At 35.1% G+C, this 17712-nt stretch overlaps 1 protein-coding gene across 1 annotated transcript in view; it reads left to right on the forward strand.

Moving 5' to 3' along the window:
* Window positions 1–929: 929 nt before the first annotated feature.
* LOC145674418 (uncharacterized) overlaps window positions 930–17712 on the forward strand; it is a gene marked incomplete in the record, with an annotated part of 974191 nt that continues 957408 nt past the window's right edge. The window contains 1 exon segment of the mRNA XM_081744455.1: window positions 930–1879. Within this exon segment, the coding sequence (XP_081600581.1) occupies window positions 1828–1879 (52 nt within the window).

Raw genomic sequence — 17712 nt, forward strand, 5'->3', positions numbered from 1 at the left:
TTAACTGTATTGTACTTTAGTGTAACTACGTTAGACTAAATAATACAATTTATATAATTTGTGGTTGAAAATAGTTGTATCTAGTTGAGACATTCAATGGCGGCCCTTGAGGAAAGTTAGGTCAATAAATATTGACCTTTTACTGCTTCGAACTAAAGGAGGAAATTTCCCTTATGTTTTAATTATTGTATACATCTTGTGTAACTTTGTGTTCCTGTGTGATTCTGTAAGTATAATTCTCCTAAATATTACTGATGTGACGTCACTCAAGAATCAATAGATAACCATAAGCAGAAGATGGGGTAGTTCGATTCAGAACGGGAAAGCCAGTCTTCCTCCAACCGCATCCTAAATACTTTAACTAATACTAGATTCAAAAAAACTTTACTATTGGACTTACAATTTTGTCGAAAGAAAAATACCCACCCACTTCTCTTTAAAAAGCAGTGTTATCCCAATCATACGTAGGATGGCTTATGCTTGTTAGAATGCACCAGTTTTTAGACATGAAGCAGACAGTGGAAATAAGAGGCAGTAAGAGAACAACTTAAATAAACAAATACCACACATGTCGTACATTTCAGAAAAACATGTGTTATTACATGTTAACTTATCGCCAAACGGACAGTTAGAGCTTTTACCTGCTGTTTTGTGTTTATACTACGGTATGATAAAAGAGGTAAACTTTTTGTTAGCCCATCATTCGCTTTTAAACTTAGGCAATGGACTCACGGAGGGTTAACGAGAACGAAGGTAAGGTTATGAACAGAGCACAAGCAAACATTCCCCGCCTGCTCTGCTCGTCCGCTCTGCTCTTGCGCGGAGCGACGCATATACAAATAATAATAATAAACCATCTGGAGAAATATTCTTTCCGTCAGTTGGCAATGGGCTCCGACTTCAATCTCCTTTCGCCACCAGGATGCGCGCATAGCAGTGTGGGCTGCTTGGCGGCCAAGTAAGGAACGTCCGAGAGGCAAGCAGCCAGTGTGCTCTGCGTTTGGCAGTAGTAGCAACTAGTGATCATCGCGGAACGACGTATTTCACGAGTTCTTTGGTTCTTTGGTGGTGGTTCGTGATACTTGCTCTTGTTTTTTTAAAAAGAGTATATAGCGCATAACGCCAAAATTTATTGCGTGTTTTTTTTATCAAACTTTGTCAGTGAAAAAGAGAAATAAATATTTCTAAAGTGAATGTGCTTTTTGTAATAATAAAATAGAATAATTATTAAGAAAAAGTCAAATGCCTCGTGACAAGTAGTGAGTGTAAATTTGCTGTTTCACGTTTCGGTTCTTTAATATATTCAAGAAATAAATATTTACAAGATTCTTTCGAAGATACGGGTGTGTTTTAAGTTTTGGTTTTTGAGCGACAGTGTTAACCGAGTTTATTAAAAGTTAGAAGAAACTCAAAGTATAGCTGCAGAAATTATACGAAAGAACAAAACTTTAGGTCAAATTTCTGCACCACGAAACATTGTAATTAAACGAAAATCTATATCTATATATATAGAAACATGTACAAAAGTGTGGATGTGATTGATAAATAGAAAAAGTTAGCTTTCAAAAATAAAAATTTTTAAAAATAAATCTTTTCAGTGCGACCGCGTGTGACACAGTTCATTACCTCAATTCCTCAATACACATGAGCTGGTCCTGGTCGAACATCAGAACGCTGATCTTCATCAACTGTGCAAATTCCAGTGAAGAAAGTTCATCTATCTATTCCCCTTGTTATATCCCGTTCCCTTGGTTTTTAAATTGTGCTATTGTTGTAACCCGGTCGTCGAACCGGAGACTCTTCAGTGCTATTCTATAGTGATTATAGATGATTCTGCCGTGGCAGATTCTGGATTCAGCCTCCAACGTCAGGCACCTTGGTATGTACGCTGATTTTTTTCCTTAAACTTAGTACCTATTATGAACTTAGTTGCATCTCAGTATGATGCAATTAAGTTACTAATGTAAGCGAATTGTTTATAATATAAAACAATATGCCCCGTAAGGTGATAAGTTAAATTATACAGTATCTTTCTCATTAATTTTTTTTTAAAAGATAATTACAATAACATATTCAAAGCAACTTTCCATTAGCTATAAAATCTTCAAGATCTACTTTTTAAAAAAAGAAATTCGTTGGAGCATTGTAATACAGGGATAGAAAATTCAATTATGCACTTAAGGGTTCTTGATTCGATTTAACCTGTATGGATTTATGGTCGACCTCATTCTGTCCTTGAATGGTGGACAACATTGTCTGTTTGAGAGTTTTCCGGGATTTCCCCCGCTCCTACAAGAAACAGAAACATCATTTGAATGTTCGAAGTAAGATTCAACATGAAACGAGACCAGGCGCACTTTCCGTGGCAAGATGCAAAACAAGGCAGAACTCTTCCAATGAATACATATACATTTTTCAAGACGAAACAACACTTTTATGCACTTGGTCGAAAAAAGTGTAAAAGCTTTTTCTGGCTGGCCATCTTGGGTTTTCCACATTTGTACCAGTCAAATACCGGGATGGTATCTAACATAAGGATCCCAGGCCGCTTCCTTCCTTCCCCCATCCTTTCTTCCTTTTCTTTTCCTCCGATAGTGTGATGGCCGAAGGACGTCATCCCTTATATGTGACAAGCTAAGATGACCGTAGATGCCGAAAGCCCAAAAATCTAAATCCTATTCGTAACACTTTCATTATATATTTTCGAGACGAGACAGTCTTAATTCTTCTTTCAGTGCATTCCTAGTCCCAAAATTTGCAATGTCTTACGAGAGTCCCATTTTTGCCAGTGGATATCATTTGGAAATCCATATGACCTGTTATATACGAAAAGCGGGACTTTCTTCGGAATATCTATGCCTGTTGGGCATTTCTGGATTCTGAGTGAGATAATCAAAGGAAAAAGTTTGGACGTCCAAATATTCTCCCGTGACCGTCACATTCCGTGGACGTTTCCATTATCCTTAAAGTTTCTGCTGCGAGCATCAATGTATCTGAATGGATAGGAGACATATGCGACTTCCAAAGAAAGTTCTACGTACATGTTATGTCACTTGGGTTCATAATTATTAATCTATATTAACCATACGTCTACTTTGTCCTAAAGATCCTAAATATAGTGCATAAAATATTTCATTTCTTTTTTTACTTCTTTATGTTGTTTTCCTCTCGTATCTTCTTCTTAATCTCACAATCTTCGTTTCATTAAGTTTTGTCAATTTAAATTAATTTCCATTTACTATCTACTTAACTGAAGAATTTTGTAGCTACCAATTGAATATTCCCATTCCAAAAAAAATCTTAATTCTAAAGTATTGTGTCAACTTTTGTAACGTAAGAATTGATTAGGACGCCCAAATATTAGGAAATGTTTGAGAAGTACTACTGTTTAGTTAATTTAGATGTCTTAACTTCGGCACGAGAGACTCTGGTTCGAATCCAGGCGAGACTTTATATGGTTTCGTATCCACGTTATGGTGTAGGTGCAAGTCTCATATAACCTTGGTGCTGACAGTCACGTTAAAATCCAAATTTAATCTAATAACAAATGTGCTACCAATTTTCATTTTTAAAATTTAATAGTCCTATAATGTTTTAAATAATCTGTTATTTTTAAAGAAAATATCAAAGTCGTAAAATTGGATCTTCACAACAAAGTTTTTCATGTGACATCCCCTACTCCATTTTTCTCAATATTCGTAAGTAACCAAATATCAACGCACGATAAGGCAATTTTTGAGAGTAGGCTATTTTAAACTTGTAAAATATTAAAAAATGAGCATCCTTGTTGATGGCTTAGTGGCTAGCGTGCACGCCGTTGGTGCAGGAGGTTTCGGGTTCGATTCCTTGTGGGAGAACCTTTATATTCGAACGTTATTATTGGTTCTGATTGAACCTGAATATACTTTTGAGAAACACTACCGGTTAGTTCACGCTTAGATGTGTTAACTTTGGCGCAGAAGACCCGTGTTCGTTTTCCAGCAGGAGCTCATGTAGTTCGGTCTTACATTAAGCTGTAGGTTCACGTCTAAAATAGTCTCGATGCGGAAAATGGCTCTAAATTCCAACCCAACCAAGTAGAAAAGGAATGAACTAATATTATTTTTCCCCAAGAGCTTTCACACATTGCTAAAGTTTTAAAACATGTAAGAGCATTTTTCAATTTTTGAATTACACAAAACGATATGTGGCAAATAATTATCTACTAGCTTTAGTAAATACAGTCTTCGATTTACGTAAACAGATAATTCCAAGGCTCTTAAGTTGAAATGTACGCTTTTTTTCCATAAACTAAGAATCGTCGCAAACGTGTGTGGAAAATACGTAAAAACCCTGTTACTAAAAATGCTGCAATGCAAAATCTCAGTTACTTAATGTATTTTATGAATAAAGTGCAGAATCTTTTATATTCTTAATAAGCATATGACAAAAAATAGTTAATTAACTACAGTTCAACAATACTTAATTATCTAATTAATTCTTACCACACTCACTACATGGCTCTCAAAATAGAATTTAGAAATTTATCATTATTATTTACTTCAGATGTGTCATTCGTTTGCTTATTATCAGAAATTTCTTTCTGTAAACTGAATTCACATACGGCTTATTTTCGAAACTTGCAATGTTCTTAATTGTCTTTGCGATATACAGTAAAATTCAAATAGCCGAGGAAGCCTCCTGATGAAGCATAAATAAAGGAATCATATTTGTGAATGAGACAAAACAAGCCGCTCGTTACTTTAAGTCAAAGGAACAATATGAATAATATAAAAAAATAATGATTCTAGTATTATCCACATGTAAAATATGGATCGTATCAAAATAACGGTAAATAATAAAATCGAAAGTTTTTCATTTTGATTTCAACCATCATCTTTGTCATGGAATGTAACTTAACAATGTTTTTTTAATACATTTATTAGTCATTCTTAGTATTTTATTCAATGTTTTGTATTCAAAGAGCAGTAAACTTTCATAACCAGGGGTCCCGGGTTCGATTCTCGGTGGGGCACTCGGCCGAAAATGTGCAAACAGCTTTTTAGGCCTGCCATCGTGAATGAGGTTTTCCTGGGTTTTCACTTTCACACCAGTCAAACACCGGGATAGTACCTAACTTGTAGGTCCTAGACCGCTTCCTTCCTTCTTTCCCCAATCGTTTCTTCCTTTCCTTTCCTCGGGACGTCATCCCTCATACGAGACGGGCTAAATGACTCATTAGATGCTGAGAGACCAGAAATCCAAATCCTAAATCCCCCCTTTTATAACCAGGAAATTAGTGTGGCTTTTAATGGAGAATCAAAAGAGGAACAAAACAACACAGTTTTGGATCGTTTTCCTTTTAACACAGAATAGTGGTAATTTTTTTCTAAACAGGAAAACCAACTTATATTGGATATATTAGTTCCACAGAAGAATTTTAGGAATAAGCCAAAAAAAGGATCAAAAGATTGCGATCTTGGCCAAGAATTTTAGGAATGATCCAAACAATTGGATCAAAAGGTTGCGATCTTGGCGAAAAAGTAGTTTTTGGATCAGGGCCCACAAAATTTTTGAACAGTCCCTAAATCGAGTTTTCGTATTGTTTGCTGAATAAGCACATCATACTGAGTTAAGTGATAGAATGGGTTTGGCTACACTATATATAGTTCTCCAGATATAAGGTGTAGAAGAAAATTTTTGAATCTTTTGATTAAATAACCGAAAGCAATTATCATTATTTCCGTGAATAGTTATCGAAGGGTCTCTAGTTGTCAAGGTTAGTTTAGATAGTATTAGGTAAGATTAGATTAAGTTAGTTATTTTCATAAACAATACCATGAAGTGGCCCTGTATTCCTGTTTTCCTCCAGGATGCGAAATCCTGAGGCGTTGAGGGAATTTCTCCCACTCATATTTTGAAAGAAAATCCCTGTACTAATAACGTACTGGAGATGTGAATAAAGTGAGAAACTGTCAGAAATTTTCAAATTAATTATACTAATTTCTACGTAATTATCATGCATTTGATATAAAATAAACTGCATATTTCTCGATTACAGCATATATCTTTCTATAGAAAATAGTTTCTTGCTCATTATACCATTGGAATCATTCACGGTAATAGCAAAACAAAACTGAACAACGCAACAAATATGTATTAATAATTCTTGAGTAACCTTCGGCAATATAACATCGCCTTCAGCGACACGTTATGAAAGATCAATTCAAGAATAACTTAAGTAGTTACACAAAGGAAGTGGAAGGAAGACACACATCCTCACTTCCAGAGCCAATCAAGTTTTCCCTTTGCTATTTACATCCACCTGTACAAAACATAAAGTTTTCATTAGGTGTAAGATTAGGAACCAATCAAGTTTCCCTTCACTTTTTACATCCATCTGTACTAAACTTAAATTCTTCATTAGATGTAAGATTAGGTGCCAATGAAGTTTTCTCTTCACTTTTTACATCCATCTCTACAAAACGTAATTTTTTTATTAGGTGTAAGATTAGGTGCCGATCAAACTTTCCCTTTACTTTTTACATCCATCTATAGAAAATTTAAATTTTTCATTAAGAGTAAGATTAGGTGCCAATAAAGTTTATCTTCACTTTTTATATCCATCTGTACAGAACGTAAATTTTTCATTAGGTATAACTTTTGATTAAGTGTTTCTAACATACGTTCCTCAACAATTTGCATTCCTGTTCTGAATTTTGACAACACATGAATAGTATGCCACTCCAATTTATCAATTCATCTGTGTATATTTAAGTTCTTATTTTTTGTATTGATTTTTCATGTGTCTGAAGAAAGCGCTGTTACATTCCAGAAACTGTTAGACAAGCACTATTAATATGGATTTGTTTCTTTGGGGAGTTTTGTTTTATTAATACCAAAAAATTGCTTTGTGTGTTCTACAACGGAAGAAATAAATAATGTTTTAGAACAAATCAGCGTGCTTTTGTTAAATTGGTTATTGCGGGAGTGTTTTGTAACTCTTGTCTACAATGCCACGCTTACAATATTATTTTGAATATACAGGGTCATTTAGTGTCATAGCAATTAGTGAACCACAATGGGCTGTGCAAAGAATAAACTAATCTCAGTAGAATTACTGAATCACTCTTACGCTTTCAGAGATACAACATTAGTGGCTGCAAGAAGTAATTAACGAGTTTTAGATCTGTGGGATTTTGATTTATGTAAAATTTTCTTATAGATAGTAATATTTTAATCTAATTCTATTCCATAATTATGCTTCTTCTTATAGTTGCATTTTTCTCCCTCTCTCTCTTTTCTAAATGACATTTCTTTGTATACTATCTGAAATGCCCGTTCTTCGCATGAGCACCATAGTATTACGAAAAGTATTTTTAATCCTTTCCCCCTTAGGATACGTATAGACAGAGGTATCACTCAGCCGCGTTTTCATACGATAGAACTAGTTGTTAAAATTTCTCAGTTTCCCGGAACTGGCTGTTAAAAATGTTACTTCGCGTCTGGACACAGTACTCACGAAAATGAAATATTTTCTAGTATTATTTTTGAAAATTAATATACAAAATAGTAATATAAAGTTTTTATATGATTTAATACTAGCCACTCACTGTTACTAGTACATTGGAATATCTAAGTAACAATAAAACAAGTGAGTTTTCTTTCACAGTGTGAAACGCTGGTGTACTTCCAAACTATGCGAATTCAAGACTCAAACTTGAAATAGTATGTCTGTAACTAGTGGTTGATTTAGATTAATGAAATCAAAAATGGAACTTAATCGGATGCTGAATTCATATCAAAAAGCCATTATATCGTACTGCTTTTCCTCTATGGACATTAATATTGAAACCGGAAGTGCTCATTTATGTCGATCACTTCCGGTTGCAATAGACGGTTAACAGAGGATTAATAGAGTCAATTGCGAAAACATCGATTTGCGATATCTTTTTTCCGTTTTTGCTCTATGGAATAAAGTCAGAAGTGATACTGTACATATTCGTCCGGTACCGGTACTGAGTCCATTTCAACAAACTGGTTCTCACTATTCATTTCTGTATTGTCCATTATGCGGTTAGTGTTGTAACTGGATATCGTGAATTTTCCCGACTTTTAGTTTGAACATATAGATAAAAGGAAAGACAAAACTCATTCTTGGGACGCTGCATCTGTGTCAAAAAAATCCCTTTTCGATAAATGTTACCGTTTTTGCTCTTTAAAACAGAAGTATTCAAACCGAAAGTACTAGTAGAGTTCAACAACTTTCAGTTTTTGTAGACTTTTGTGGGTGGTAGTGGTAAGTTCACTTGAGTCGACTGAAAAAAAAACACTTCTCACTATTTATTATTATTACTGTTCTATGAAAACTAATGTTCAAACAAAAAATAGTTGAATTCTATCACTTCCGGTCTGAAAGGAGGGTTAACGGAGAAGATGGAACCTATTCTTGGGACCTTGAGTAGATTGCAGAAACAATTCTTCTTTTTATCTTTTTTCCGTTTCTCCTCTATGGAAATCAGAAACCGGAAATACTAGTAATTTTCTACCATTTCTGGTTTTCGGTAAAGTATTATGGATGGTAATGATAATGTTCTCTTGAGACACTGAATCGATTACAAAAAAACGCATGTCGCCATCTATTACCGTTTTCTTCTATGGTGACCAACGTTAAAAACCTCCAACAATCGATTTCTACCACTTTCGATTTGACGGTAGAAATCGATTGCAAGAAAGTGCTTCTCGTTATATTTGATCGCTTTTGCTCTGAGTCTCGATGTCTCGATTGGCAAACGAACGGACGGACGGATATAGCCGTTTCTTTAAGATTTTCGACACTTACGCAATGTATAGCATAGCTTGGAAGTCTAATAATATTAATACTAAGTCTACTTACTATACAGATCATTATGATAGAACCGGCTGCTAAAAATACTAATCATAGAACCAGTTGTTAAATGATTTAAATGACCCCACTGTAAATGGCGAATGAATTTGGGCTTAAAACGCCATCCGGTATATCACTATTCATTTCAATGAACTGAAAAACTATTAAGTTAGCGTATTGGTCATTTTCGATTATTTATAAATGTCATTCTCTTCCCATTTCCACACCTGACACCAAATCTACGATGGCTCAACTCAGAATTAAAACTATATCAGGAGTGCCACTATTCACTTCAGCGAATACGAAAACTATGGATTGGGCACTAATAGCAGGCATTTTCTATTATTTTGATATGTCATCTTACTCACTCTTTCTTCTCTTTTGCCGAAAATAGCCTAAAAACCTAAATTAGGGCAGGATTTACTCACGTACCAAAAATCGTCAAAATCGGTTCAGTTGTCTAGGATAAGTTAGTCGTTGGACATCACTGAATTCATGTTTATTTTGTTCATTTGTATATTTCCTGTAAATTTCTTGATCAAAATTTACTTGTTTGTAGCGATGAGTAGCATAATAAATACGTAGATATTGAAATAAAATTGACCTTTATTATTATTATTAATTTTATGTAAACATCAACCTCTACTAATACATCATCCGCATTCCTTTTGTTAGATACAGTGCCCAAGTTAGTAAGTTGTCTACCTAAGAACAAAGGGGGTCCAGGTTCGAGCTTCGGTTGGGCGGGTAATTTATCTCCTTCTACCTTATTGCTAGTTTGTTTAAAGTTCACACTCCTCAAAATTGGTACCTTGAGTAAATTGTAGGGAAAACACAGAAATGCACAACTTTGCCTTCCTTGACAGCTCTTGGGTCATATTATGGCTTCTCGCAAATGAGAGCAACTTTTACTTACATTTTATTTTCCTTGTGTTACAACCATCGTAAATTAACAACAATTTATGGCCATTTTCGTTGTCAGTAATTCATCGTAATTATATTAAGAAAACTTACACTGAAGTGCCTTCACTGGTTTCATCTTGTTCACGAGGTCACAGGATTAATTCCCAGTAGGAGACCTTCAAACGCATTATAGTGATTTAGATCATTTTAAACTGCAGGTCATGTCGTATACAACCTCGTTGTTAACAAAAGAAATAAATATAAATCAATTAATCAAGATTTTAAGTACCTTCTAACTAGAGTAGGTCACACCAGACTCAAAACTACTTTTCTCCTTTATTTGATTGAGTAACTAATGGAGAACATGACTGAAATTAAAATTTTCCTTCTGATTTCTCTTCGTTCAGTTTCTGTCTTCATTGTTAGCGTAGAGAGATGTCCAAACCCTTGAGGTTCGGCTTCAATCTTGCCTACTCTCATTACCAAGTGTTTATGAATGCAAGGGAACTTGAAGATAATAGTAAAAATAAAAATATTCGGGACATGTATAAGGGGATCAGCGAATTTAAGAAAGGCTATCAACCTCGTGCTTATATATTAAAGAAATCTGACGGAACAGTTCTCACTGATACGGATAGCCTCTTAAATAGATGGAAAGATTTCTTTGACGATTTGCTGAACACGCAGCCAAAAACTAATGTGCGTGGAGAAAAGGAGATACACACCGCAGAACCGTATATTCCAGAACCCAATCGAATAGAAGTGGAAGCCGCTATAAAGAAATTAAAGAAACACAAATCTCCGGGTGTAGATGAAATTCCGGCTGAGTTAATTTTAGCTGGAGGCGGAAAATTGTGGAACAAAATACACAAACTCATTCTCCTTATCTGGAACAAGGAAGAATTGCCACAAGAGTGGAAAGAGTCAATCATTGTTCCAATTCAAAAGAAAGGCGACAAAACTGACTGTAATAATTATCGAGGCATTTCTCTTCTGTCAACATCCTATAAAATCCTTTCAAATATTCTGTTAGCAAGATTGACCCCATACGCAGATGAAATTATTGGAGATTATCAGTGCGGATTTAGACGAAATCGATCAACTATCGACCAAATATTTACCATTCGCCAAATACTCGAAAAGAAGTGGGAATACAATACCCCGGTACATCAACTATTTATTGATTTTAGAAAGGCTTACGACTCGGTTAGGAGAGAAACATTATACAACGTTCTTACAGAGCTTGGAATACCGAGAAAGCTAATTAGATTAATTAAGATATGTTTAAGTGAATCCCAAAGTAAAGTCCGGGTAGGAAAATTTTTGTCCACGAGTTTCCACGTCGAAAATGGCCTGAAACAAGGAGATGCGTTGTCGCCATTATTATTTAACTTTGTGCTGGAATACGCCATAAGGAAAATCAAAGATAGCAACCAGGGCCTAGAGTTGAACGACATTCACCAGGTTATAGCATATGCTGATGATGTAAATTTAATAGGGGATGATAGGAGAACAGTAGAAATAAATGCAGAGATATTATTAAACGCTTGCAGGGACATGGGTTTAGAAGTAAATGCAGAGAAAACTAAATACATGGAAGTGCGTCGGGACCGTAATACGGAAAATTGTGGAGGCGTTAAAATATTAAATAATACTTTTGATAAAGTGGATACTTTCAAATATTTAGGATCAATATTAACAGACGAAAATCATATTCACGAAGAAATTAAATGTCGACTAAAAGCAGGGAATTCGTGTTACTATTCGGTTCAAAATCTCTTGTCATCGCGAATTCTGTCGAGGAATTTGAAGCTTAAAATATATAAAACGATAATCATGCCTGTTGTTCTGTATGGTTGCGAAACATGGTCGCTTACTCTGAGGGAAGAACATAGACTGAAAGTATTTGAGAACAGGATCCTGAGACGAATATTCGGACCCAAGAGGAACGAGAATGGGGAATGGCGGAAGCTTCATAACGAGGAACTACATAGTTTATACGGTTTACCCAACATTGTTAGGGTCCTCAAGTCTAGGAGGCTTAGGGGGGCAGGTCATGTAGCTAGAATGGAAGAAAGTAGAAACACTTTCAAAGTCTTGACTGGTAGACCCATAGGAAAACGACCATTAGGAAGACCTAGGCGCAGATGGGAGGATAATATTAAGATGGATCTCGCAGAGATAGGAATACAAAGTAGAAACTGGATCCAATTAGCTAAGGATAGAAGTCAATGGAAAGCTTTTGTGAACGCGGCACTGAACCTCCGGGTTCCATAGGCCATAGAGTTAGTTAGTTTAGTTAGTTATGAATGCAAGAGGTTGAGAGAAATTGAGGATTAGGTTGAGTGAGGTTAAGAGGTCAGTAGGCAATAAATTGAGGAGTACAAAGTAGCATAGACACTAATGTTGGTTTTAAATGCGGGTGAAAAGAGTAGCGGTATAAAATTGCAGTCTGTGAGTAAAGCTAATACGCAAACTTGAAATGTTTGTCATAGGTTGCATGAATATATATTCTTAATACTTATTATAGACGCAAGATGCCTCAGCCTGTCAGATACACTAATTTTTAATAGTTCACAGTCAGGTTAATAGATGTTGCTAGCTATACTAACTCTTAACGGACATTCAAAGATGTCACTAACGTATGCAAGCAGTTTGCAGGCGAACCATAAGATTCAGGAGAATAACTAGCGTGTTTTAAATATAAAGGTTCAAAAAACGAACTTTAAATTGAATTAACATGTTATTTTATTCAGTAAACTTCCGAAAATTTCGTGGAGAGGAAGGAACCTTTTGTTCCTTCACATCCTCCGCTTCACTACAGGCTTGACTTTTAGTGAAGATTGGATACAAATGACCGTATTTGTTGTATGTAGCCTGGATATTTCGCTGTAATTCAAATATTTACCTAATGCAGCTGCGAAAGGCAAAAGAAGTTTTAATTACAAAATGTTTTTTTAGCAACTTCCGCTCACTTCCATGTACTGTACATACGACTTAGTATCCTAATTTTCTCTTGAAGGTATTTAATTTGCTGTTAAAGAGTTTATATTTATTGAGGCTAAATAAACGTTGTACTTTCCTAAACAATTTATGTACTATCGAAGAGATATACATATACTGATCTATATATAGTTTAATATTAATCTGCATAATATGCTCAATAAAAGTTTTTCTTGTTATCTAATATCTAAATGTTTCGTGAATTTCACACATAAAAAATGTTTCAGAAGTAATAACATTTATTGAACAGTGTATCGTCGCTGCGCCGTGAAAAACCGCTATGTGTTAAAACCACAACTTTTCAGGAGAAGCAAAAACATTCGAAACTTAAAATTTTGCCAGATAACAGGTAACACTTGAAAAATATAATGAAATTGGTTCTGCGTATATTATGCACTGGAAATTGTTGTAGCTTGTTTCAGCAATATTGTTACAATTTTGTGTTTACGTAGCATATGTCGATTTACCTTTTGGGCTTTTAAAAGCACATACAGGATTTGTATACGTTAATCAATACGTACACTGAGAAAAAAAAATGTAGGTGGCGTACTTAAAAAGATAGGTTACATGCGTAATTCCTGTAGTTTTTGGACTTAACATACAGTAGACGTATAACTGAAAACGCATGTTTTATAATACTTTCTGTATATGTATTCCATCTATACGTACTTTCTGTATGAAAAAATGTAGGCGGTCAGGATCTCACATACAAATGGACGTATATAACATATAGCTGACGAAGGTAACATAAGTATATGCATGTGATATACGGAAAACTGTTAGATGTCAGACATCCTGCAACGGCATGATGTAACATCTAAGGGCAGTGCCTATCTAGCATACGGATAACGTATGCTCCGTACTGGTTTCTATAGTAAGCAAGAGGATACCGTATATTTGTATAATATACCGCTGTCCGGAGAACGGATTTTTCTCTGTGTTCGTGATGAAACCTTTAGTCTTTAATTTCAATCTATTATTTTTCATTATTGTGGTGAAACAATTGAATATTCACTTATCACAATTTAAGGCACTCTGCCTGACAGCTTTCAGGTTTATTTGCACGACATAACTCATTTTCGACAAAATTATCACATAGCGGTTCTTCGAGGAGCACGACGGTATTTTAATTTTCCATTTTTTTAATGAAATAAGTCTATCAATTTATATTTCTTGTTCAATAATTTTAGTTGCACATTCATAGACTGTTTTGATGTTTATTTTCTGAAAAGTCATTTCATATACTATACCAATCAATGTATTGTAAACTGCTCTGACTGCCTGATCACGAAGCATCTAAATCTTAATATTTTATACGAATTAAACATTTCCGTAATTCATTGTTCATCTAATTTTTGAATCGGTTCCTTTCTTTGTTATTTTGACATCAGATGATTTATTAACCTCATGGCTTGCTCAATATGCTTATGTCAGATGGAATTTTGACAACTCTTGATTCTACTAAGCGTTCTTTGAAAACACACAGGAAATTACAATGTCAGTTGTTTCTTAACACTTTCACGTTACAACATACTCATGCGTTTGCATTTACATTCTGTTTGAATATAATGGTTTCGTATTGTTTTAAAGTTCAAGTTTTCCTTCCTAGTTGCTAGTGCATTGACCTGATTGAACATTGTACATTGAACTTTATAATTTAGAATAATTTAGACTGATTTTTACAAGTGCCAAAAATCAAAGTGATACAACATCCCCGTCAAGAAAATACTTTCATCTACCGCATTGAGTGAATCACCCTGTATAACAAAACACAGCAGACGGTAAGACATAATAATACATAAGCAAGAACCAAAACGAAATAAATACAATGAATGAAATTCAGTAAATAAATGCCTATACCATGATATCAAATATAAGATTCACGTAATCAGTGTTATGAATTTTAACTTGGTCTGGGAGAAAAGAAAAAAATTACTTTCTTTAGTCAGTTTAAAATATGACACTCGACCGGAGTTTGTTATTATGAAGCAGATGAGCTGTGACGAATGCTCACTCAACTTTAAAATGCTGAAGTGATATTTATCTCATACGTAAGAAAACTGTTTGTTGTTGTGAATTTCTCGGAATGCTGTCTCATCTTATCAAGAAATGTTCAAGTTCTTTCCTGCACAAATATATGCATTTGTAGATGATAAGAGAACAATAAAAAAATGCAGAGGTCTTACTAATCGCTTGCAGGGACATGAGTTTAGAAGTAAATACAGAGAAAACTAAATATATATATATATATATATATATATATATATATATATATATATATATATATATATATATATATATATATATATAGGTTCGTTGGGATCGCAATACTGCAAATTATGGACGCGTTAAAATATCATATAATACTTTAAATAAACTAGATATTTTCGAATATCGAGGATCAATATTAACAGACGAAAACCATTTTCACGAAGAAATTAAATGTCAATTGAAAGGATGGAATTCGTGTTATTATCCAGTTCACAATTTTTTGTTGTCGCGAATTTTGTCGAGGAATTTGAAGTTTAAAATATATAAAACGATAATCATTCTTGTTGTTCTATAAGTTGCGAAACATAGTCGCTTACTCTGAGGGAAGAACGTAGACTGAAAGTACATTTGAAAACGAGATCCTAAGAAAAATATTCGGACCTAAGAGGAACGGGAATGGAAAATGACGGAAACTTCATAGCGAGGACCTAAGTCTTATATAATTTTTTTACCGTTTACCAAACATTGCTTGGGCCATCAAGCCTGGGATGCTCAGGTGGGCAGATCTTGTAGCCAAAATGGAAGAAAGTAATTACTCTTTCGAAGTTTTAACTAGAAATTCAATCGGAAAACGACCATTAGGAAGACCTAGGCACAGATTTGAGGACAACATTAAGATGGATATCGCAGAAATAGGAATACAAAGTAGAAGTTGGATCCAGTTGATTAAGGACAGAAGTCAATGTTGAGCTTTTGTGAACGCGGCATTGAACCTTCGGGTTCCATAGGCCATAGAGTAGTTGGTTAATTTATTGTGTATTTGTGATTGTGTATTGTAAGTATCACTCTTTTCCATCCGTAGCACCATTTTTAAACCCTGCAAACTTCATATCCTGTCATTCATCTAGCTTTTGTGGTATTGAATCCTTAGTGTTAATGTGGGCCGGGGTTTGAATCCAGTAAGTCTACAGTTGGTGGATATACTGATCATTATGCAAGATTAATCCCCAGAGCCCATTACCCACTACACTGTCTCGCCTCCAAGAGAACTGAATTAAAGAACCACGTTACTGATCCCGATGTAAATTGTATAGTCTTATATGTTCTTCGTGTATATGTGAAATAGGATTCGATTTCAGATAAACGCGCAAAAATTTATTTCCAGCCTATCGTACGACACAATCTTTCAATAATCTCATCCTTCCTTGTTTATCTATTTACTAGCTTTCGGCTAACTGAGAGCTTCGCCCCCAGATTCTTAAATTGTGCTCTTTAGGATGAAGAAGACGATGAGAAATGAATGGTACTAATGAAATGAATAGTGAAAGGCCAATACTATTCTCTGAGCGGAATACGAATCCACAGCAGACAGGTTTGCAACCGCCAGCCTGACGTCTTTGTTCGCTCGGCCATCCAAACCGGCTAGTAATCTTTTACAACTCTGGGTTCGAAACCACATCTTTAAAATTTAATCTCGTATGAACTCAAAAGCTCCACTCTTAGGCCTATATATAAATTATGTATTCATTTCTTTGGCTCCTAGTCTCTGTAATGTTGCTATAAAACTTCTCTCTGTGGTGTTTACAGACATCATAGTAATAGACTTAGAGAGATATGTGTGGTTCTGATACGAAGCGTTAAGTATTCGATGCTAGACTGTGTATACTCTTTAAAAATTACTTTTAAAATTTAAGGTAAAATTTAAGTACTACGTTCCGTATTATACCATATAAGCCAAAAGTTAATTTTTTTAAAAAAGAAAACAAAGTTAGAACCCTCTGTTGGTCTATTATAATAACTGGTTTTGCTGCATATGATCGCGAAAATTCAATTTCAGACGGCACGATTACTTCATCTTCTTTAGCATTTACCACACAATATTTCGCTAATCTGTGTTCCTCTGGTTCGATTCTCACAACTTCTTAAGTGGGTACGCCTTCAGTTTGGGAAACATTATTGTAGACAGAAAGAATACAGTATAACTTCAATTATCCGAACTCCAGTAATACAGATAGCCAATTATCCGAGTTAATACGAATATATAATCTGTTAAGAGTAATAGTGGACAGAACAGGAATTACCGTGCATTGAAGAGAGCTGTCACGAAGAATCTTAGAGCAAACTCATCAAAAGTGACCGAGTAATTCAATCACCACATGGAACAACATATTGTGACAGTCAGACTGTGCGATGAATTGCATATCTACACCCTCGTAGGCGGATTGCAATTTCCAAGCCGCTCATCATCGCCAACAACACTTTAGCGGGAAGAAAATGGTACCGAGAGCATTCAAAGTGACCGTCGATGAACGGAAACTCGTAATATGATGAGAATAACCCTCTTTCACCTTATTCACAACCACAGATTGTGTCGATAGCTAGTGGACGTCCAAAGATGCTTATGGCCTCAACTGTTTCTTTCTTACCGTGAAACATGGCTGCGGCTATGTTGTATTGTTGGGCACAATTGATCGGGAGCTTTACCGCAATTGATTAAATGAATAATCTACATGGCAACGTGCATCCTAAGATCCAGTTGTTTCAGGCCAATGACGAGAATTTCTAAGCTAGTGATGCGCAAATTCATACTCTTGATGCTGTTGAGATGTGGTTTCATGAACATCGGGATGAAGTACAACGCCTCTAGCTCATCCAACTCCCTGACCTAAATATCATTAACCATCTGTGGTCACTCCTGGAGTTCAGATTCCGGAATAGATATTTTGTTC

The sequence above is a fragment of the Thermobia domestica genome, chromosome 2, assembly GCF_964235325.1.
Source record: "Thermobia domestica chromosome 2, izTheDome1.hap1.1, whole genome shotgun sequence".
Taxonomy (NCBI): Eukaryota; Metazoa; Arthropoda; class Insecta; order Zygentoma; family Lepismatidae; genus Thermobia; species Thermobia domestica.